Source organism: Chiloscyllium plagiosum, chromosome 42, assembly GCF_004010195.1.
Source record: "Chiloscyllium plagiosum isolate BGI_BamShark_2017 chromosome 42, ASM401019v2, whole genome shotgun sequence".
In the NCBI taxonomy this organism is placed as follows: Eukaryota; Metazoa; Chordata; class Chondrichthyes; order Orectolobiformes; family Hemiscylliidae; genus Chiloscyllium; species Chiloscyllium plagiosum.
This window is the reverse complement of record NC_057751.1, coordinates 3,019,243-3,041,141: the sequence shown is the minus strand read 5'-3', so window position 1 is coordinate 3,041,141 and position 21,899 is coordinate 3,019,243. Positions and strand designations below refer to the sequence as shown.

The following is a 21,899-nucleotide window of genomic DNA, read 5'->3' as shown; positions in this document are numbered from 1 at the left end:
TTAATATTCGTATGGGACATTCCAGCTCACTCCCCCCACCCCTCCCGCACTCTGCACCAATCAGCACGTGTCTTATCAGGAGTAATTCACAATTTCACCTTGAATTCACTAGCCACAAGCAACATTCCAGCGGCAAACGCTGTGGTTGGTCATTACCTGAGATCCTTCAGCAGCTCCACATTCTGATGTGTCATCAGGTTGTTTAAAAGCCACTCGAAGCATCTGCAAAGGAACAATTAAGATGTGAGTGGCTTGGAACTGCTGCACCTTGGTATTTCTGTGCTGGTGAGCAGGAACAACAATTCCTCTGACTGCAAGTGTACCTGCATCATTGGGGCGGGGGCGGGGAGAGGACAATATCAACAACAAGCCCAAGGAAGCAGCACTGGCAAACGGCAGGACAGTATCAGGAACTTACCTTTGTTTCACAGAGTCCAGGCCGTAGGTCCCTGCCGCTGTATAGAAGCCACAGACTGACTTGGAAGTGATAGTCTCCTTCATGGTTTCTCCACACTGCTGAATCAGAGCGTCCTTTGGGAAACAGGCAGGAGAGAATAAAGAGGTGGTCAGCAAAGCGGACACAGAGGCAGAGGCTGTGTGATCCTCTCCCCCCCCCGCTCCACCCACCTCAGTCCCACACATGCCCACCCAGCCACCACCAGGATGAGAACACACAGACACTTGGCACCAAGTGCCCAACAACAAGTGAGAAACCAGGTCTTGTGTGACACTGGCAGATGGCCTACATTCATCTGGAGGACCAGGCACTGTCTTCCCAAGGGCATGTGGGATCAGCTCTCGCTCTGGAAAAAGCAAGAGACCTTGTGACTGAAATCAAAACACAGCAGAGATTCAGCAGGTTTGGCAGCACCTGTGGGGAGGGAATGTTCTGAGTCCAAATTCCCAACTGAAGGGGGGGGGGGGGGGGGAGGAGTAGGAGTCGGAAAGCTGATTTTTGTTTTGGTCTTGCAGACAGGCTGAGGAGAAGCAAGGAGAACAAATCAGAAAGAGCAAAGGAAGAGTGCATCATGCTCCAGAAGGGATTGAGCAGAAGAGAGAAGGTGTGCTGAAAGAGTAATTCAAACCCTGCCCTGCACAGATGCTGCCGGACCTGCTGAGCTTCTGATTTTATTTCAGATAAACAGCACATGGAGTACTTCACCTTTATTCAAAATCTTCACTTACCAAACAGCCATTTGAATGAGGCAACACAGCCGCAATGGGTTGAATGGCCTCTCTCATACAGATGGACGTTACCCTCCTAACCCCTCTGGTGGATGTGTCCCTGCCAGTGCTCACCTGTAACACACATCTGAATGACAGGCATCGAGTCACACATCATGGAAACAGAGCTCTCGATTCAACTTTCACCCCACACTCAGCTCATCCCACCTGCCTGCTCTCAGCCCTTATCCCTCCAAACATTTCTGGTTCATCAACTTACCCAAACACCTTTCAAATGTTGTCCCTGTACCTGCATCCTCCACTACTTCCTCAGGAAGGTCAGACCACACATGAACCACTCTCACCTGGTAAAAACAAAGGTGGCCCTCATGTCTTTTTCACATCTTGCTCCTATCACCTTAAAAACATGCCCGTAGGCTTGAAATCCCCCACCCTCGGCAAATGACACTGGTGTTCATGCAATCCATGCCCCTTGTGATTTTATAACCCTCTCACACTCCAACACTCCAGTGAAAAAGTCCCAGCCTATCCAGCCTCTCCTTATTACGCGAACCCTTCATTCTCAGCAAATCTCTCTGAAACCTGTCCAGCATAATGGTATCCTTCTGATCACAGAGCGAGCAGAACTGCACACAGTACTCCAGGAGAGAGTGCATCAACCTCCTGTCCAACCTCAGTGTGATATCCCACAGTGAAAAGGTGTGCTGCACTGAGACAACTTCCTGTGTTCACAATGATGGGCTTGATCTAACAATGAGAGCTGCTGTAAATAAGGAACCCATTGCACAGTTGCTCACACAACACCATACATCTCAATCATTTTCCCATTGCTCTTACAAAGTGACAATGGGCTAATCCAGCTCATTGTTCCTCACAATGCACCGAGTTGCGAAACACAGGTAAAGGGGGTAGCTGCTCCAGCTACACGGGAAATGGATCAAACACCCAGTCCCCACTGGGTAAGCACATTGACCCCAGAGGGGGAGGGACTGCAAGCTTTACAAATATCCTCACAGGAGAGACTCAGACATGCCCCTCATTCAGAGCCTGTGGGGAGATGATAAACTCAACTGGGTGTCTGCTCACTCCTGGTGGAAAACATGTGTGTACACCCCCACCCCAACACAGTCTGGACAGCAATGAGGAAATGTCAACCATTCAGACAGGGAGCAGGATCCAAATCCACTGGGGACACATCCTTTCCCAGTTTTGGGAAGTCTGGATATCCTGCTTTGGACAATTATCAAAACCGGACTCACAATGTGAACTGGAGCTGTCGACTCAATGGGGAAAGATATTTTGCAACATTCCTCGTGGACCAAGAGAAATAGGAATGCTTCCAAGCAGAAGCCGAGCACTGTTGGGCATTGGCTATCACTCCACTGTGTCACCATTGGCAATGGGAGATGTCTCTACCCATTCACCCATCCCCTCCCCAAGTAACTGTGGCCCATCCTCCCCCACAAACAAGAGAAACAAACCACTGCCCCGTAACATTCAACATCACTGTTCCCACTGAATCCCCCACTGTCAACATCCTGGGCATTATCATGGACCAGAAACTCTTTTGGACTGACCACATAAACACACTGGTTCCAAGAGCAGGTATCAAGTATCACACCTCCTGACTCCCCAAAGCCCTTCCACAACAAAACAGTGGGATGCAACACTCCCCACTTGCCTGGATAGGGGCAGCTCCAACAACACGCAAGAAACGTATCCCCATCCAGGACAAAGCAGCCACTTGATTGGCAACACATCCACAAGCATCCACTCCATTGCCGAGACTCAGTCACAGCAGAGTGCACCAACTACAAGATGCCCTGCAAAAATTCACTAGAGATGCTTCAACAACAATTTCCAAACCCACAACTGGTACCATGAAGGAGGCCAAGGGCAGCAGGTACATAGGAATACCACCCCTGCGAGTTGCCCTTCCAGTCCCTCCCCATCCTGATTTGGAAATATCTCGCCGTTCCTTCACTGTCACTGGGTCAGAATCCTGGAAGTCACAGCTGAGCAGCAATTTAAGAACACAGTTCACCACCACGTTCTCCAGGGTATTGTGTGGTGACACCCATATCCCATGAGTGACTGATACAGTCAGTGAGCTTCCAGCTCCTCTGAAGGAGCGGTTTCACCTCCCTAGTCTGCTCCCAAGGCTACCCCTAATTCCTGTTCGATGCAATTCAGCTGAAGTGGTCTGCACTGAAATCGTTGATGCACGGGCCTCCTTGGCCTTATCATCTCCCTCTCACCTGGATCGTGCAAATGTGATTGAAATGGACCTGTGTTCTGTCTGCGAACCACTCTCCATCCTCATCACTCACTGGGCAAGGTTTCATATCAGTCTGAAGGTTTATTATTGACTGCATGATAGAGATGGTCCTTATCTGACCATCTCCACACAGATAGCTCTGAAATACTTGATTCCTGTGAAGGCTTACACCTTGTATATCTTCCCCAGAGCCAGTCCCAGCCCAACCAATCACTGCTGATAAAAGTGAACTTGGATGGATAGGACAAGAGATTCAGTTTGATCCTAATGCATCGTGTGTGCTGGTCTGAACCATATTCCGTGGCAATGCTTCCCCCAGCTCCCCGACCCCAGTGATGATCGACAGAAGAATTCCGGCCGGATCTCTGACCTGACCTGATGTTGTGAGCCCCTGCAACTGTCAGCCAGCTCTCTGAGCTGGAGCAAACAGGCTACACATCCAAGCACTGAGTCTCACAGCAAACAGGCTTTCACTGCTGATGCACTGGAGGCCTGTGGAGTGGTAACCTAGCAACGGCCTGCATCTCCCAGCAAGGGAGGGAGCTGGAAAAAGCCAAATATAGCAGCTTTCCTCTCAAACAGAAGGGGACAAAGGCAAGGAGCTGACACAACTCACTGATGCGATGTGAGCTCCCTGTGACCAGCAGTAGGCAGGAAACATGTGCACTCTCAATGACTGACACAGGCATGGGAACTGACAGGAACTCTGTTATAAACCTCTCATCACATTTAGCTCCTGCACCCCAGCAACCTCACAGCATTCGGAGATCTCTGCCCTTTCCCAATTCTGGACTCGAGCATATGCCTGATTTGAACTGCTCTGGCATTGTCACTTCATTGTGAGCTCTGGAAATGCACCTCTCTCTCCTCCTTTCCAACAGTCCATCTGGGACCCAGCTTTTCTTGGCTGCCTGGGGGGAGTGGGGGAGGGGGTCAGAAACCCTTTGGCCCTTGGGGCTGTTTGGTTGTGCTGCCTGTGTGGTGCCAGTCAGAATTGCCTTATATCAGGTCACCACGACAGGCAGAGCACAGCAGCAAGACTGACTCCCTCTGTCCCTCTCCAGCTGATTATAGCCGGGGGGGGGGGGGAGTGGATTAAACCTGGCACCAGCTGTAACAGCACATGTAGACAGCTCAGCTCCATGGTCAGCTAAGCAGATACCTGAACTTGTCTCACTCTATAGCACTGTCTGCTGGTTCCATACAATATTCTGCCTTCTCCTCGAAACACTGCAAAAGGAGGTATCATAAAATTAACTAGGACTCATGACAACATTGTTCACCGGTCAGTCAGGCATTCCTTCTAATCCTCTGATACAGTACGAGGATGCGAGTACGAGGATGCATGAGGATACTGAGACACAGAAACAAATACAGTTGAGAAAGACCAAAAACATCCCTGGTCAAACAGTGAGGTTTTCATGTCAGCTTCTAATCAGGCAAAGTGCTGTGGGACAGGGGTGTGTGCAGTGCATTCCAGCGTATGGAGGCAGAGCCACCAGGAGCAAAGTGATCAAGATGAAGGAAGTTACAGAAATAGGCAGGGGTCAGGGGGTGAGGACTGTCTGTGCTTGCAAACACTGAGGCAAGAAAAAAAGCAACACCCATCTTTGAATTGAGACCAACAGACTGTCTCTGTGTATCTTACCAGCTGTAGCATGCAGGCTGCTGCCAGAATGGTCACCACGCGACTGGGATGAATTAAGACATCATCTCGGTACAGCGAGCCAAAAGCCACTTGCAGAGCTGCAGGAGGAGAACGGAATAGAAGTTCAACATCCCACACACACAGCACTTGGAATTCAGCCAGATTCCTCAAATCAGCAGGATTCTGTGCACAAATGTGATGATGTTCATGACATGCACCACAACAGAGTCCTGGGATCGACCAACATTTTCTCTCCATTTATTTCCCCTGCCGACACCATTTTTGTGCAGCCCTCATTCAGCAGGATGGTGCTCCCAGAACAAGTGACAAGAACCACTAACCAAAACCTGTCTTTGTCCACCGCCTTTGGGCTCTTTGTTGTCTGACCCTGTCCCTCTGGTAGTAAGCGAGAGATCATTTCCTTTGTCATCTTGTTTTTAAATTTGGAACTTTTTCATAATTCACTCATGGGATGTGGGAATCACTGGCTGGGCCCATATTTATTACCATGTCCCTAGTTACCCCCCTTGAGAAGGTGGGGGTGAGCTGCCTTCTTGAACCGCTGCAGTTCATGTGCTGTAGGTAGACCCACAATGCCCTTGGGAGGGAATTCCCAGGATTTTGACCCAGCGACACTGAAGGAATGGCGATATATTTCCAAGTCAGGATGGGGAATGGCTTGGAGGTGGACTTGCAGGGGGTGGTGTCTCCATGTATCTGCTGCCCTTGTCCTTCCAGTTGGAAGTGGACGTGGGTTTGGAAGATGCTGTCTGAGGATCTTTGGTGAATTACTGCAGTGTATCTTGTAGAGACACAGAGCGTTGGTGGTGGAGGGAGTGGATGTTTGTGGACGAGGTACCAATCAAGTGACTGCTTTGTCCTGGATGGTGCCAAGCATCTTGTGTGTTATAGGATGTGGAGAGATTTCCATCACACTCCTGTCTTGTGCCTTATAGATGGCATCGAGTCTTTGCAGAGTCAGGTGGTGTGTTACTCATGGTCAGCAACCCCCCCCCCAGGATGCAACTTACTAAAGAGAGAAACAGCACGAGAGTGAGAGAGGGAGGAGGGGGGGAGAGAACTTCTTTCGCCTGAAGTGATTGGTTCATTCAGTCCTGGGTCATGTATAAGCTACCACTCCCAGAACATCTCCAGTTTGCTGAAATGGCCTTCAGCCATCATGCTGGAGAGGTAACATTACATACTGTTCTGCTCTGTTCTGCCAGGAAAGTTACGTTCCTGCCCACCCCACCAGGAACATGACTGCAGTGCCAGAGTGTGGTGGTGGAAGATGAGGAGACCATTCGAGCCATCATCCCTGCATCTGTGTCAACAGTGCTATCCTCCTGTCCCAGCCAGTTACTGGATGGAAGGGCCCATATACCTTCTCCCTTTGCTGATTTCCCTGCTGTGTCTCTGTCTCGGATGTCAGCTCAGAACCCAAAACACACTCTTGCAGTGATACTGTGCTACAGGTGGCAGATGGAGCACACCACCCATCCTACCATTCCCAGACCACCTTCATTTCAATCAGTCAATAATGGATCATGGGCTCTGCCTGAGAATGAGCTCAAGGGGCAAGGCTTTCCCTCTACCCTCAACCAGGAGAAGCATTGGAGGTAAAAATGGAAAGCTCCTTCCCAGGCTGTTCCTAGTTCCCACTCAGACCAAGGTACTGCCCTGCAGTGTCTGCTTCCACCCCAACTCTGTGATGTTCATGGGGGTGGAGTGTTGAGAAAATGCTGGAGTTAATCTCTGGGTGGACCAACATTTGGCCAGCTCTCACTTGTCCTTGTCTGACTGACCAATACAGCTGGGAAATGCTCAACAGTACAGACCGCAGACAAAGAACAGGGCATGAGCAGACACAGTAAATAGGTCTGCAGTGCTGCAGGGTAATTGTTGAAGCATCCAAGATGAAAAGCAAACAAAAATCCGTTAGGTTAGCAGGAAGCGAACCACTGACACTGGAACTGGTCACCCAAGTGGGGTTGCAATCCTTCAGGGCCCATTGACAACTCAAAATGATGCTTGCTTCCTTCCACCTTTCTCAAGTTGCAGCACCCTACAGATCCCTGTGCTGGGATTTACCAAAACAAACAATCTCTCCAAACACATGAGATTCAAACAGGGCAGAAACCGCTCAGAGTAAACAGCAACTCTGCTACTGAGTGCCAATCCTGACAGGGCCTCCAGGCAGTGACGGGGCCTCAGGCTGCAGTTTGGGGAAACCTCACTCTCTGCCTGCACCCAACTATATCCAGTCCAGGAAATAGCAAGGCAACAATGTGAATTGCACTAACACCTGTCGCATCCCCTGGATGACCCAAAGTGCTTCTATGCCAATGAAGAACCCTTCAAAGTGTCGCCACAGTGCCACGGTGCTCGATACATCTGGGGGTGAGGAACTCAACCTCCTGCGCTGGAAGACACCACCTTCCCCTTTCCAAGTCACTGCCCACAGAATGTGCTGGATAAACGCAGGCGGTCTGGCAGCACCATGTGTACAGGCAAGGTGCAGCTCCACAAACCCATGACACACTCAGAAACTGTGGTGCTGGGAAAGCACAGCAGGTCAGACAGCACCCGAGGAGCAACAGAGTCAATGTTTCGGGCAAGAGCCAAGGGGGCTGAGAGGGAAATGGGAGGGTAGTGGGGCTGGGGGAGGGGGTGGAAAGCAACTGGGAATGTACTAGGTAGATGGAGGTGAAGGGGGTGGGGGAGTGATAGACCAGAAGGGAGGGTGGAGTTGATAGGTGGGAAGGAAGATGGATAGCTAGATGAAGAGGGCGGTGCTTAGTTAGAGGGTTGGATGTGAGATCAGGTGGTGGGGGCGGGAGGTGGGAGGGAGAGGGGGAATGAGGTAATTGGTGGAATCCATACTGATGCCATGGGGTTGGAAGATGAGGCATTCTTCCTCCTGGCGTTGGGTAGTAAGGGTTTGGCAATGGAAGAGGCCCAGGACCTGCATGTCCTTGGCAGAGTGGGAGAAATCAAAGTATTCGGCCATAGGGTGGTGGGGTTTCTTGTTCTCCAAAACATTCCGTGAATCACTGTCCTGTCTCCCCGATGCACAGGAGAAACATGAAGAGCAACAGACACAGTAGATGAGATGTTTGGATGTGCAGGTAAATCTCTGCCAGACAAGGAAGGATCTTTTGGAGCAATGGATAGAGGTGAAGGAGGGGAAAGATGTGGATGCAGGTTTTACACCTCTTGGCAGGAAGTGCCGGGAGTGGAGGGTGGGTTGGTAGGGTGCGTGGACCTAATGAGGGAGTGGCGGAGGGAATGGTCTCTGCAGAATGCTGACAGGGGTGGGGAGGGAAATATCTCTCAGGTGGTGGGGTCTGTTTATAGGCGATGGAAATGGTGGAGGATGATATGTTGTATCCGCAGGTTGGTGAGGTGGAAGGGGAGAACCAGGAAGTTCTGTCCTTGTTGTGGAGTGGAATTACCCCTCCTTGGAGCAGATGCGGTGGAGGCGCAGGAATTCGGAGTAAGGGACAGCAATTCTTCCAGAGGCAGGGTAGGTGGTGGTGTCGTCCAGGCAGCTGTGGGAGACAGTGGGTTTGAAGTCGATGTCTATGTTGAGTTGGTTGCCAAAAATAAAGATGGAGAGGTCCAGGAAGGGGAGAGAGGTGTCTCAGATGGCCCAGGTGAACTAGAGTTCAGGATGGAAGGTGTTTGTGAAGTTGATGAACTGCTGAACTTCTTGCAGGGGCACGAGGTGGCACCAATAGATTTATTAATGTAACGGAGACAAAGGTTGGGAGTGCTGCCGGTGTAGATTCAGAAGATGGCCTGTTCCGTGTACCCAATGAAGAGGCAGGCAAAGCTAGGGCCCATGCAGGTGCTCATGGCTACCCCTTTGGTTTGGAGGAAGTGGGAGGATTCAAAGGAGAAATTATTGAAGGTGAGAACCAGTTCTGCCAATTGAATCAGCCCCCTTGTGATTCACCCCCTCCCCCCACCCTCAACAGTCCTGATGACAATGTTTGAAACATCGATTCTCCTGCTCCTCAGATGCTGTCCGACCTGCTGTGCTTATCCAGCACCACCCCTTTTTGACTCTGATCTCCAGCATCTGCAGTGTTCACAGCTGGCTAATCCCTTAGCAGAGTTGAGTACAGAGGAACCTCAATTATCCGAACGACACAAGCGGGGAGTATTTTGTTCGTATAATCGAATGCTGGATAACACAGTTTAGCCAAGCATTGGGACCTTGCGATGTTGCCGGTAATCCAAAATTTGGGTAATGACGTTCCTGTGTAAAGTCAGGAATGGAACAGGCAAGGTGGAGTCCAAAACACAAGGGCAGGTCATTGACACAGTGTAGGGCAGAAGAGATTCAATGACTGGAGGTCTCAAAGCACAGGATCAAAGCTTAAGGTTATGGGACACTGGATGAAAGCAGAGCTGTGCTCAGGGTGCTCGCCTCTCCACACACACTTTGTCTCGCTCTCTCTCTGCACTGGCCTGTTCAGTGTTCCCAGCATTGCCTGTTTTCAGTTCAGATTCCAGCCATTTGTTGTCTATTTGCTGTCCAAAGATGTCCAGGTTAGAGGGATTGGCCAAGCTAAATTCCAGGGATGTGGAGGATAGGTGGGTTAGCAATCGGAAATGCAGGGTCACAGGGACATGGTAAAAACAAGGACTGCAGATGCTGGAAACCAGAGTCTAGATTAGAGTGTTGCTGGAAAAGCGCAGCAGTTCAGATAGCATCTGAGGAGCAGGAAAATCGACGTTTTGGGCAAAAGCCTTTCATCAGGAATACAGGCAGAGCCTGAAGGGTGGAGAGATAAATGAGAGGAGGGTGGAGGTGACCGATAGGTGGAAAAGAAGATAGGCAGGTTGGACAAGTCATGGGGACAGTGCTGAGCTGGAAGATTGGAACTGAGATGAGGGGAAATGAGAAGGAGTGGGATGCTCTTCAGAGAGTCAGTGTGAACTCGCTGTGCCAAATGGCCTGCTTCCACACTGCAGGGATTCAGTGGGCAGCGGGGAAAGAAAAGCAAATAGACCAGAAAATAAAATCCTCAACTGCCTGGGAAGAAAAAGCAACAGTACAAATACTCAGATTATAAATCACAAATGTGCGAGAAGAGAAAACAAAATACCACTGTGAAGGGACTTCAGTGAGCACGGGGGAATACAGAGATATTTCCTGAAAGCTTGTGCCATCAAACAGAATAGGAAAACCTGCTTGTTGATTCGTGATCGGAAAGAGCAGAGCTTACAACTGCCTGAATGTGTTGCTTGGTCCATGTGAAGATGGATGAGGTGGAGTCAGCTGGGGTGGAAGCTTCAGTGAGCTCCCATGTGGTCTTCCTGAAGCAGTCCCAGGTCATTTGATCATCATGTTGTGGCTGCAGGGGGAGTGCAGTGAGAACGGTACCTCATTCCAACTCGGGAAGATTTGCTGCATCGTCCTCACACCCCCCACTCACTCCCATCAGCTGATCAATCAGCACGCCTCTCGGGGGTGGGGTGATGCATTTCCATCTCCATCTCCATGACGGGCTCAGCAGCAGTATTACTGATCAAGCTGGACATAGCTCCGGGGTCTGGGCAGGTGGTGAGGTAACCAACAAGAGGGAAAAACACACCTGACCACATCCTTAACAATCTGCCAGCTGTAGATGCATCTGTCCAGGACCATATTGGTAAGAACAACCACCAACCAGAGCTTGTGGAGACAAGATTCCACCCTCACACTGAGAATACCCCCCATCGCATCGTGTGGCACTACCACCATGCTAAATGAGACAGACTTCAAATAGAGTTAGCAACTCAAGACTGGGCATCCATGAGGCACTATGGGTCATCAACAGCAGCAGAACTGTACTCCAGTACAATCTGTAACCTCATGGCCTGGCCCAGCCAATCCCTCCAGTCAACCATTACTGTCAAACTAGGGCATCAACGCTGGTTCAACAGAGTGTGCAGCTGGACATGCCAGGAGCAGCACCTGGCAGACTTTCAGACGGAATAGCAACCTGGTGAAGATACCAACAGGATTACATACGCACCGCTGCTCAACCAATTTGATTGACTCCACGTGATATCAAGGAACGGCTGGAGGCACTGGATACTGTAAAGGCAAAGGTTCATGACAATATTCCACCAACAGTTCTGAAGGCTTGTGCTCCTGAACTTGCTGCTCCCCTGAGCCAAGCTCTTCCAGTACAGTTACAACATGGGCATCTACACAACAATGCATGTCCTGCACCAAAAGAACAGGACAAATCCTCCCTGGCCAATTAGCACCCTCCCCATCAAGTCCACTCTCCATGGTCAATGAAGGAATGGAAAGGGTAATTAACGATATGATCAAGTTCCGCTGGCTCACCAACAGCCTGCTCACTGACTCAAGGTTTGGGTCATTGACTTCTCCAAAGGATCAAGTGTCATGTTAGGGGGTGAAGGTGATGTTGAACCAGAGCAAGAGTTCTCTGCTCCATCTATTCTTTGTGTGAGAGAACAGCTGAAGAGTTTATGAAATACCAGCTAATCCATACAGCCAACATCTGAAACAAGGAAGATGAGATGGTGTGTTAAGAGATTTGGGTCACTCAGTGTGTTCGTTCCTCTCTTGTGTGTACCATGTAGAGTCTGACTACACTCTCCTTTGGCAGAGGGAAGGAGCAGAGAGCTCAATAATCACACACACAGATCACTGGAGTGTGTCAAAGCTCCCAAACAGTGAAGTGGAATTCATTGAGAACAAGGGCCTGAATTCACAATCAATGTCACTTAAACATCACTGACAGTGCACACTGAGATACACTGGTTACCAAACTGATGAGTTTTAAACTTGTTCTGTGTTCAGGTTTCTCTCTAGCCTTACATATCCCCTATCTCTAACCTCCTCCAGCCCCGACCCCCATCCCTCCCTCTTTCTCTCACCTGATCTAGTCCCTACACTTCTCACTATCTCTGTATCGTCCCCCAGCCCCTACATCCATCACAATCTCTGGAACCTCCTCCAGTCCTGACAGGCCTCCCTCAGCTGTGTTAAAAGAAACGATTTCCAGGGGGTAAATGTGGACTTTTTTTGATGGAGAAAATGACAGAAGCAAAACAATTCTTTTGTTTCCTCTCTTCACACAGAACACCTCACACAAACTTTCGATAGCTAAGAGGTGAATTAAACTGAGCAACTGAATGAAGCTGGTATTACTCAAGAGGTAGTGGTTGACAAGTCAACTGGAACAAAGATTAACGAATGCGCTGGATCAGAGGAGCTGTACCCCACAGTATTCACAGGAGGTGGAGGGAAGAACCGTGTATGAATTGGTGATTACCTTTCTAATTTTATGAATTCTGGAAAGGTTCCTGTAAAATTGAAAGCAGCAAAAGTTGTCACGCTATTTAAGAAGCGATGGAGAATGACAAACTGCAGACCATTATCTGATGTCTGTCCGAATGATGTGTGATAATCCATTGTAAAGGAGTTATTAATCGGACATTTTGAAAAGCCTGGTCAAATTAGGCAGAGTCAATGTGGGCTCGTGGAGGGGAAAATGATGTTTGACCAACCTGTTGGGAGGTTTTTGGTTGAGGATGTCACGTGGACCACAGATCAAAGGGAACCAATGGAAGTCTTGTTATATTTGGATGTCCAGAAGACTTTTAACAATGTGGCACACCAGAGATTTAAAGCCCATGGGATTGGGGTGGGGGGGGGGCGGTGATATACAAGTACAGATTGAGAATGAGTGAAAACACAAAGCAGGGAGAAGCAATGAACAGATCATTGTCAGGATGGTCGGCTGCTCCTGGTGGTGTCCCACAAGGCTCAGTGCTTGGACCCCAGCTATTCACCATCTCTACTCATCACTGAGTCAGCAGGACCACCCCAATATCTCCAACTCCCTGGCACCACCACCGTGGGCAAGAGGAAATTGTGGGGAGACTAGGAGGTGGTTTCATGATGACTGGGACAGGCTAAATGAACATGCTGCAACATGGCAGATGGAAGATAAATGTCAAGTGGGACCAATGTGACAGGTTGTTCAGTTTGCTCGAAAAAACCCCAGAAAAGAAACGACTATCTTTCGGACATGACAAGAGATTGTGAAGTGCACGTCTCCAAAGGGATGTGGATGGCCTTGTTGTGAGTTGGCATGTAGTGTAACTATCCATAAGGCGGCAAAATGCAGCTCCAAACTTTATTCCAACACTTGCAAAAGAGTTGTGCCATGTGTTGTGTCAGTGATGGATGGTTTTACATGAGATCACGTGACAAACCTCCAACGATGAGAAAACCGATGGGGAGCAAGTGGAGAGTAACTTTGAAGAGAATGATCATTCAAAATGGTGGAGCTAACCCTGACAGATCAGGTCGCTTACTCCTGCTGCATGTTCATCTTTTAATAGAAATCACTTCAAATCCAGTGGATTTTAAAAAGGACATGAACAGAGAAAGACCTTTTTTATTTCTCAATCCAGGAAGTGAAATGTCACTTCAGTTGCAAACCAGAAGAAGTTGCACTCTGTTCTTCCATGAGACAGCAAGTGTACGGTCATCAGCAAGTTTGGAAATTTACATTTGATTCCAGAATAATAGGTGAATAAAATATGAATGCTTGTCATCTTTCAAAGGAAGTATTGCTCACATTCTGATAAATTGAGACAAAGCATAATGAATTAGCCTGTAGCTATGAAACACAAAATCCAACTGGATGCTCATGTGCAGAACGGTACAAAATTGAATTGCAAATAAATCATTTTGACTAAATTTATATCTTCACTCATTTTCCTACCTGACAATGCAATAATTTGCACCTAATTCTCTCCTTGTGGGTCTTATTTGTAAGATGAGGAAGTTAACAAAAAGCTGCTCATTCCCAGTGAGTAATCTCAAGAATGCAATCACATGCTTGTGTTGCAATCAGAGGAGAATAATTCCAATTGGAGCCTGTGGCTGAGACATCAGAACCAGCTCCTGTTCCACACCCACCCAAGACTGCTCCTCACAAGCTTCGACGTGAAGTGAAATCAGGCAGGTTGTGAACATCAACTGGCTGCCCAAAGTTTTCCCAACAGCACAGCTGGGAAATATTCCCTCAATCATCTGGAGAGCTCTGCTAAACTGCAACGAGAAAAATGAAAACTAGTTACCCCAAGGTTGGTGGTGTCATGGATAGCGAAGAAGGTTACTTCACAATGGGCTGAGTGGCAGATGGAATATAATTTCGATCAACATGAAGTGCTGAAGTTTGGAAAGACAAATCAGAGCAGGATTTACACACTTCATGGTGAGGTCCAAGGGAGTGTTGCTGAACAGAGACCTTGGAGTGCAGGTTCAGAGCTCCTTGAAAGTGGAGTTGCAGGTAGATAGGATAGTGAAGGTGGTCTTGGTATGCTTTCCTTTATTGGTCAGCATACTGAGTACAGGAGTTGGGAGGTCATGTTGCGGCTGTACAGGACATTGGTTAGGCCACTATCAAAATACTGTGTGCAATTCTGGTCTCCTTGATATAGGAAGGATGTTGTCCAACTCAAAAAAGGGTCCAGAAAGGATTTACAAGGACGTTGCCAGGGTTGGAGGGTTTGAGCTATGGGGAGAGGCGGTACAGGCTGGGGCTGTTTTCCCTGGAGCGTTGGAGGCTGGGGGGTGACCTTACAGAGGTTTACAAAATCACAATGGGCATGGATAAGATAAATAGACAAGGTTTCTTTTTCCTGGAGTTGGGGAGTATGAAACTAGAAGGCATGGGTTCAAGATGGGAAAGATTTAGAAGGGACCTAAGGGGACAAATGTTTCACACTGAGGGTGGTGCATGTATGCAATGAGCTGCCAGAGGAAGTGGTGGAGGCTGGTACAATTGCAACATTTAAAAGGCATCTGGATGGGTATGTGAGGAATACGGGCCAAATGGGATGAGAGTAATTTTAGATTTCTGGTGAGCGTGGACGGGATGGACTAAAAGGGGTTGTTTCCATGCTGTACAGCTCTATGATTGGATGGTCAGAATCCAATGTTCGATTTCAGTTCTTCACTGTTGGGTAATGTAATAGTTGGAGAGTGAGTAATAGAATGCAGAGTCACCAGAGGGTGTGTTTGCAGCTTGAATGGATTAAATCAGGAGGAACATTTGTATAAACTTGGCTTGTGCTACCTCGCATTTAACAGGTTAACTGATGACTTGCTCAATATGTTGCAAATGTTCAATGAATTTGTAAGGCTGTATACAGCAAACCCAACTGTGCCGGGAAACTGAAGGCAGAATACCGAACATGTGAAACAAACACAGCATGCTGGAGAAACTCAGCAGCTCTGACAGTGTCTGTGCAGAGAGGAACAGAGTGAATGTTTCACACACTTCTTCAGAACGCGATATTCACAGCGAGGCTCACTCCCTGCGGGTGATCACTCAGCTTCAAGGGCACCACTCAACATCAAGCTTGGGGCAGGGGGAAGCCCCATAGCCATCAGCAACATACTGTCCTCACCACCCCGAGGCCACCAACCTCTCACACCCAATCTCATTCGGGAAATGGGAAGAACATTCAAAACACAACAACTACTTCAGAGTGACAGTTGGAAGCAGCTTTCTCATCATGGCCTGGTGTCTTTTCCTGGAAATAAGAAACACTGAAGGCACTGATGTCATGGCAGGGTGTTGAGGGATAGGCAACTTAGAATCACAACAAGAACCAAAGCAAACGACAGCACTAATTGAATTAAACCTTGAAGCAAGCTCAAGTGGCTAAAGAGCTTTCTCCAGTTCCCAAACTAACAGTAAGCCGACATCAATATAGTCACACACTTAAGAATCCTCTGAGGCCCTGTGCTGCACACCTAAGCAACCCATTAAAACAAAAAAAAGTTAAAATGCTCTTGACTCACTGGATTCCAAGCATGCTCTTAAACTGTAATTTGCATTTTGGCAGCTTGATGATTTAGCACCTGCTTAACCATGGGAATAGCAGCGGCGGATAACCAGGCTGTCAGGTCAGGACGAGAATGCCCACTACACTGTCTCTCATGTCACAAGCTTTCACAGAGCTATTTCCAAAATAACAGGGGTCAGAGTTCAAAAACCACTCAGGAAATAGTCCAAAGGGAGGTCAAGAAACTGTGACATCCAACACTCCTGATGGAATTTTGATGCCAAGCCGACATGAAGTGTGAAACCAGAGTGATACTCTTGGTGAAGTTGGGTTTGATTTACACAATGCAGCCTAACATGTGTTTGTCTCCTACCCATGACCCCTCCCCATGTACCAGCAAACTCTCTTGAAACACATGAATACAACCAATCTGAAAGGTGGCCCACAAAACTCAGGCCAGTCACCATCTTATCAAATGGTGTCTCTGCCTCGACCACCAACTCAGGCAGCCATTTCCATATCCTCACCACCCTGTCTGGGAAAGTGGTCTGCCAGGGAGTCAGCGGCGAAGGTTCGGAGCCTTTCAGGGTCAATGGTGTCCAAACTGAAGCTCCTCCACAGCACTGAGGGCAGCCAGGGGCTCACTCTCCCGCAGTCTCAGTTCTCTTACACCCTGGAAAGGGTGGAAATAAAAAAGGAAGTCATTTGAAAGCTATTCTCTGAAGCGTAGGCAGAAAATGCAGGCTTTGTTCCCTTCATGAAGCATCCCCGCAGGTTTCAAGACAATTTGACCTGTTCAAGGGGTCCTTAAATAGCTGCACCAGAATAACTACAATGTCTGTCTATTGCGTGTTCACCCTGAAGCACCAGCAGTCTCTCTCGCTCTGAGAGAGAGAGAGAGCAGCAAGTTGAAGCCTCGGATGTGGACTATCTGCAGCTTTCTGAGACACAGCCAGCCAAACAGCCCCTGTCAATTATTCAGGGCACCTTGAAGCTTTTCACTTCAAAACAAAAACCATGAGAGGAAGAGACAGCTTGAGCTGTTTGAAGTTTGTCAGCTTGTGCTCACACCTGGGAATTGGAAAAAATCACAAGGCAAAGCCTGGAGAACAGAATCCCAGCTGAAGCTCCCAGTGCAGGGCAGACAGACAGCTGCTCAGTCAGAGGAACTGTGGCACGAGACCATGTGGTACAGTGCGTCACATCCCTTCTGTGGACTCAGGGGCTCTCAGCTCAGCATTATAGAACCCTGACAGTGTGGAAGCAGGCCATTCAGCCCATCGAATCCACACTGACCCTCTGAAGTACATCCCACCACTCCCTATTGTATCCTTGTAACCCTGCATTTCCCATGGCTAACCCACCCAGCCTGCACATCCCTGGACACTATGGACAATCCACCTAACCTGCACATCTTGACTCTGTGAGGAAACCGGAGCACCCGGAGGAAACCCATGCAGACACGGGGAGAATGTGCAAACTCCATACAGACCAAAAGCCTGAGAATGGAATCGAACTATGGTCCCTCACGCTGTGAAGCAGCAGTGCTAACCACAATCACCGTGCTGCTCTGTATCTTTTGAGTTTGGGAAAGCTGTGCTTTTGGCATGACCCTGCTTTGTCAACTAGCCATCCAGCCAACTGAGCGAACAGACCCCTTAGTTATGTTCATGACTGAGTGCGACCCTGTAAATCCCTCCAAGTTGCCCATGAGAGAGAGCTTCCTGCACAGCCAGAAGCCACAGGGTAGCTGCAGCCCATCGGCTTCTCCACATCAGTGGATGTCATGCAGATATTAGTCACCGACTGACTTTCCTGAGGATGGGCTCCACAGCTCCGATGACTTCACTTCAAAAACACCACAGTGGCTGCAAAGAGGTGTGTGTCACCCAATGCTGGTGACAGGTGCCAGATAAATACACCTCTTGCATTTTACTGAATGCCGATTGGTCACCGCTAAAAGGGCTATTTCAGCTGTGTGTATCAACACAGCTCTTATCTGGGAAATTAAAACCAAGTGCAGCGTGAAACCCACTGGGAATGTGTTCCACGTCAACCCAGCTTTGGGGAGACATGACACCTCCACCTTTGTGTCACAGAATAGTCCTAGGCCATTGTGGTTTGTCTTACGAAGAGAGATCATTCAACTGTCAATCTGCACTGAAGGGGTTTCGGAGCATGTCTGGAGATCTCATTCAGGTCTGTAACCAGGTCAGAGCCTGGGAATCCTGCAGCGAGTAATACACCTCCTGTCTCCCCATTGTCTGCCCAAGTCAGGAGTGGGATGGAATACTCCTCACTTGCCTGGATGAGCGCAGGTCCAAGAAGCTTGACACCATCCAGGACAAAGCACCCTCTTGATTGGCACCACATCCACAAGCATTCACTCCCTCCACCACCTACACTCAGTATACACTATCTCCATGATGCACTGCAACAATTCACCAAAGATCCTCAGGCAGCACCTTCAGACCCACAACCACTTCAATCCAGAAGGACAAAGGCAGCAGATACATGGGAACACCACCCCCTACAAGTTCCCCTGAGCCCCTCCCCATTCTGATTGAGAAATATATCACCGTTCCTTCACTGTTACTGGGTCACAATCCTGGAAGTCTCCCTCTGAAGGGCATGGTGGGTCAACCCACAACACATGGACTGCAGCAGTTCAAGAAGGTAACTCACTCCCACTTCACAAGGGGCAACTCGGGACGAGAGATAAATACTGGCCCAGCCAGTGACTCCCACGGCTCATGAACAAACAAAATGAGAAACCTGACAAGACGAGTTTGCTGCCAAAAGATGATAATGCCCATGAGTGGGAGCAGACAGTCCAGCCCCCTGAGCCTGCACCACCAATCTCAACCATCGTGTCTCAACCTGGCCTTCCAAGCTGCTTTCACATGTGCTCACTGTATCCCTCGCTTTCCTGACAGAGCAACGTAGCCATCCAGCCTTAACTATCAGCCACATCAGGACACCAAAACCCCCCAGGGTAGACAGATGCAAACAGTGACAACCCTGAGTGAAGACACTGTTTGTAAACTGCAAACTGTACCCCTATTGCTGTACCTACCCACTCTCAAATGACACATCAGTGTTGGTAGTTCCTGTTTGATCCAGCATTGAAACAGAGAAACGTACCTTCGGTGTCGATGTTCTGGTCAGGGATCTCCAGTTCGATGTAGCTCATGTTGGACTCTTTCCATGACCCACTGAACATACTTGAAAAGTAGCCAGACTGCAAAATACAGAACAAACAAAAATATTCACGGGTTAGGTGCCTTTCCTGGCTGCTGACAAGCCACAGTACACAAAATTACAGCTAGTGCGATGTGGTCAGAAACTCAGCGCATCTAGCAGCATCGATGGAGAGAGTGCAGAATTAACACTTCATGTCCAGCGTGACCTACCCACAGGACTGAAGGAGAGAGAGCTGGAAACAGAGGTTGGTTTGACGTGAACTGGTCCCTTAGTGAGGTCTGACCCTTGGCTTCTTTGCTGTGTCAAATGGAGTCCAGGCCCCAATGCTCTACTCCATCTCGCAGGAGGCAGAGGGTCAACAGGGCAAAAGAAAGGGATGCTTGACGTGGGCAGCCTGTGGCACACATTCAGTGGTGGTCAAGGTGGACACTATCAGCACTGAACAGCTTCACCCTGAGGTCAACTGCTGATAGTCGCAGGCTGTCAACTGGCTGAGCATTCAGACTCCAGTCCCACAAGCCAACAAAGGACTTGCCTGTTAGTTCTCAACAGCAACGACCGCATCACCGGCTGGGCCAGCATTTCCTGCCCATCCCCAAATGCACAGAGGGTAATTGTGATTCCTTCACACCCCTGTGGGTCTAGAGTCACATGTAGGCCAGGCGAGCTAAGGATGGCAGATTCCCTTCCCGAAAGGACACGATTGAACCAGGTGGGATTTCCTGACAATCGACACTGGTTTTATGGTCACCATTCAACTGGCAATTCCAGATTTTAAATCGAGTTCAAATTTGCAAACCTGCCACAACTGGATTCAAAGCCGGGTCTCTGGATTCAGAGTCTCACGGTGATAGCACGGTGAGGCTCATGCCTCTCCCGGTACGGAAGGAGGAGTGACTGATCCTGACTGAGTGAAACCTCTCAGGTCTGTGGGAAACGAAGGAGAAGGATGCAGTGATGTGACACGTGGAAGAATTCACTGATTTCCCAGAACATCAGACTCCTTCAGAGGTGAGGTTTCTCCAGGCTGGTCAAGAGTGAATGGTTCTGAACATGTTTAAAACCAAAAACACAAATCCCTGCAAGGATATCCCTCTCACTTTAAAAGAAAGTTAGCTGTGTTACCCAGGGATTCTAGTGGTATGTGAAATTATACAGCAGTCTCACAGTAATTGGCCCCTTCTCATCAATGGTCTCCATTTAATTGCTCCCTCTTTTCGTCAAAATGTGCAATTTCTTGGCCCCTTATAATTAGAGAGCTAATTCTGTCAACTCCTGCACTGTTCAAAAAAAAAAAACAGCAGCTCCCGAAATGGCAACAAATATTTCTCTCGGTCCCTGATCACAGACTCGAGGCATTCCTGCTCACCCGGATTTCAACTCCAGGTGAATTGACCCCCCCCACCTCACCTACTCCTCCTCCATACAGAAGTTCAGGCAGGCTGTGAGCTAACTTGGAAACCACAGGTAGGGGCTGATCACTAACAAAGATTCACAGCAGAGTCCACATTTATCCAAACGAGCTGTTTGCAAAGACTGCACTGAATCTATTCAGTCAAAGCAGAGCTGATCAGCCAGGTGAGGCAGCACAGCCAGACAGCTGCGAGCCCCGATCAGCTCCACATGACAGGGAGAGGGGTGGCACGTTGGAAATTCCAATCTATCCTCCAGCAGAAAAAAATGAGGTGATGGAAGGAGAACTGCAAAGACCATTCAGCCCATTGAGTCTGCTCCCACACACCATCAGATGCTGGATCATCTCCCTTTGACCTTCACTTTATTGTCTGCCCTTTGGTAACCTTTCCCCTCCCTCATCAATGCAGAGGAGGAATGACTCAGCCCTGTAGAGACTTCAGGACCTAGCCTTGGCTGCTTTCTGGGCAGAGAGAATTCTAAACCAACAACCTTCTGAGAGGAAACACTCCTCCTCTTCACCACCTTAAAAGGGACACTCCTCTTCTTCAAGCATGGCCCTGTGTTCAATCGCTCTCTCCAGGGGAACAGGCCCTTTAAGATCTTCAGTGTTTCAGTCACATATCCTGTGATCTTTCAGAAATCCAATATGTTCAGGCCTTTCCTCAGAAGAAACCCTTACATGGTAACAGTCCGTCAACTGAACCTCCCCTGATGCTTCTGAAGGGATTACATCCTTTCCTGAATACTCAGCCCTCCAGGTGTGGTCTCTCAGTGACACAGTACCAGGCAGGAGCAGCTTCTCCCCAGAAAGTCCTCTTGGCAGTATGGCTAGGAGACTGAACAGACTTCCTGAGTTTGAACCTCTCTCAGTTACTTCCGGGCTCTCCGATCAAAGCTGCATGGCCCTTGTGGCTGTTTCGATCTCATGCTGTAATCTCTCTCCTTTCTGAAACCATGGTCATGGGGAGTGGGTGTCGCTGGCTGGGCCAACATTTCTTGTTCAGCCCTGATTACCCAGAAGACAGTTCAAGGTCAGGAGGTCTGCAGTCACATGGAAGCCAGATTGGGCAATGACAGATTTCCTTCCCTGAAGAACATGACCAAATATTTCTTAAATCATTACCTCTTTTCCCACACTCCCTAATACACTCCAGCCAGGTTTGTCTTTCTGTCCTGTTCTCTTTCTGCCTCACTGCTGCTCATTGCTCTCTCATTTCCTTCCATATCTCTTTCTCGCCCTGTACTCATTTCTCACTCTTGCTTTGTCTCCCTCTTTCTCACACACACAGTGTTTCTCTCTCTCTGACAGTCCCTGCTGATCTCCTCTCT

General features: G+C 48.8%; 1 protein-coding gene across 1 annotated transcript in view; it reads right to left on the bottom strand.

The window, feature by feature from the left end:
* gmcl1 (germ cell-less, spermatogenesis associated) overlaps positions 1 to 21,899 on the bottom strand; it is a 52,332-nt gene that overhangs the window by 23,681 nt on the left and 6,752 nt on the right. The window contains exons 3-6 of the mRNA XM_043681107.1: positions 19,095 to 19,191; positions 5,112 to 5,209; positions 419 to 531; positions 157 to 222 (exon numbers count right to left, since the gene is read on the bottom strand). Coding sequence (XP_043537042.1) covers positions 157 to 222; positions 419 to 531; positions 5,112 to 5,209; positions 19,095 to 19,191 — 374 coding nt within the window. The remainder of the gene's footprint in view (positions 1 to 156; positions 223 to 418; positions 532 to 5,111; positions 5,210 to 19,094; positions 19,192 to 21,899) is intronic.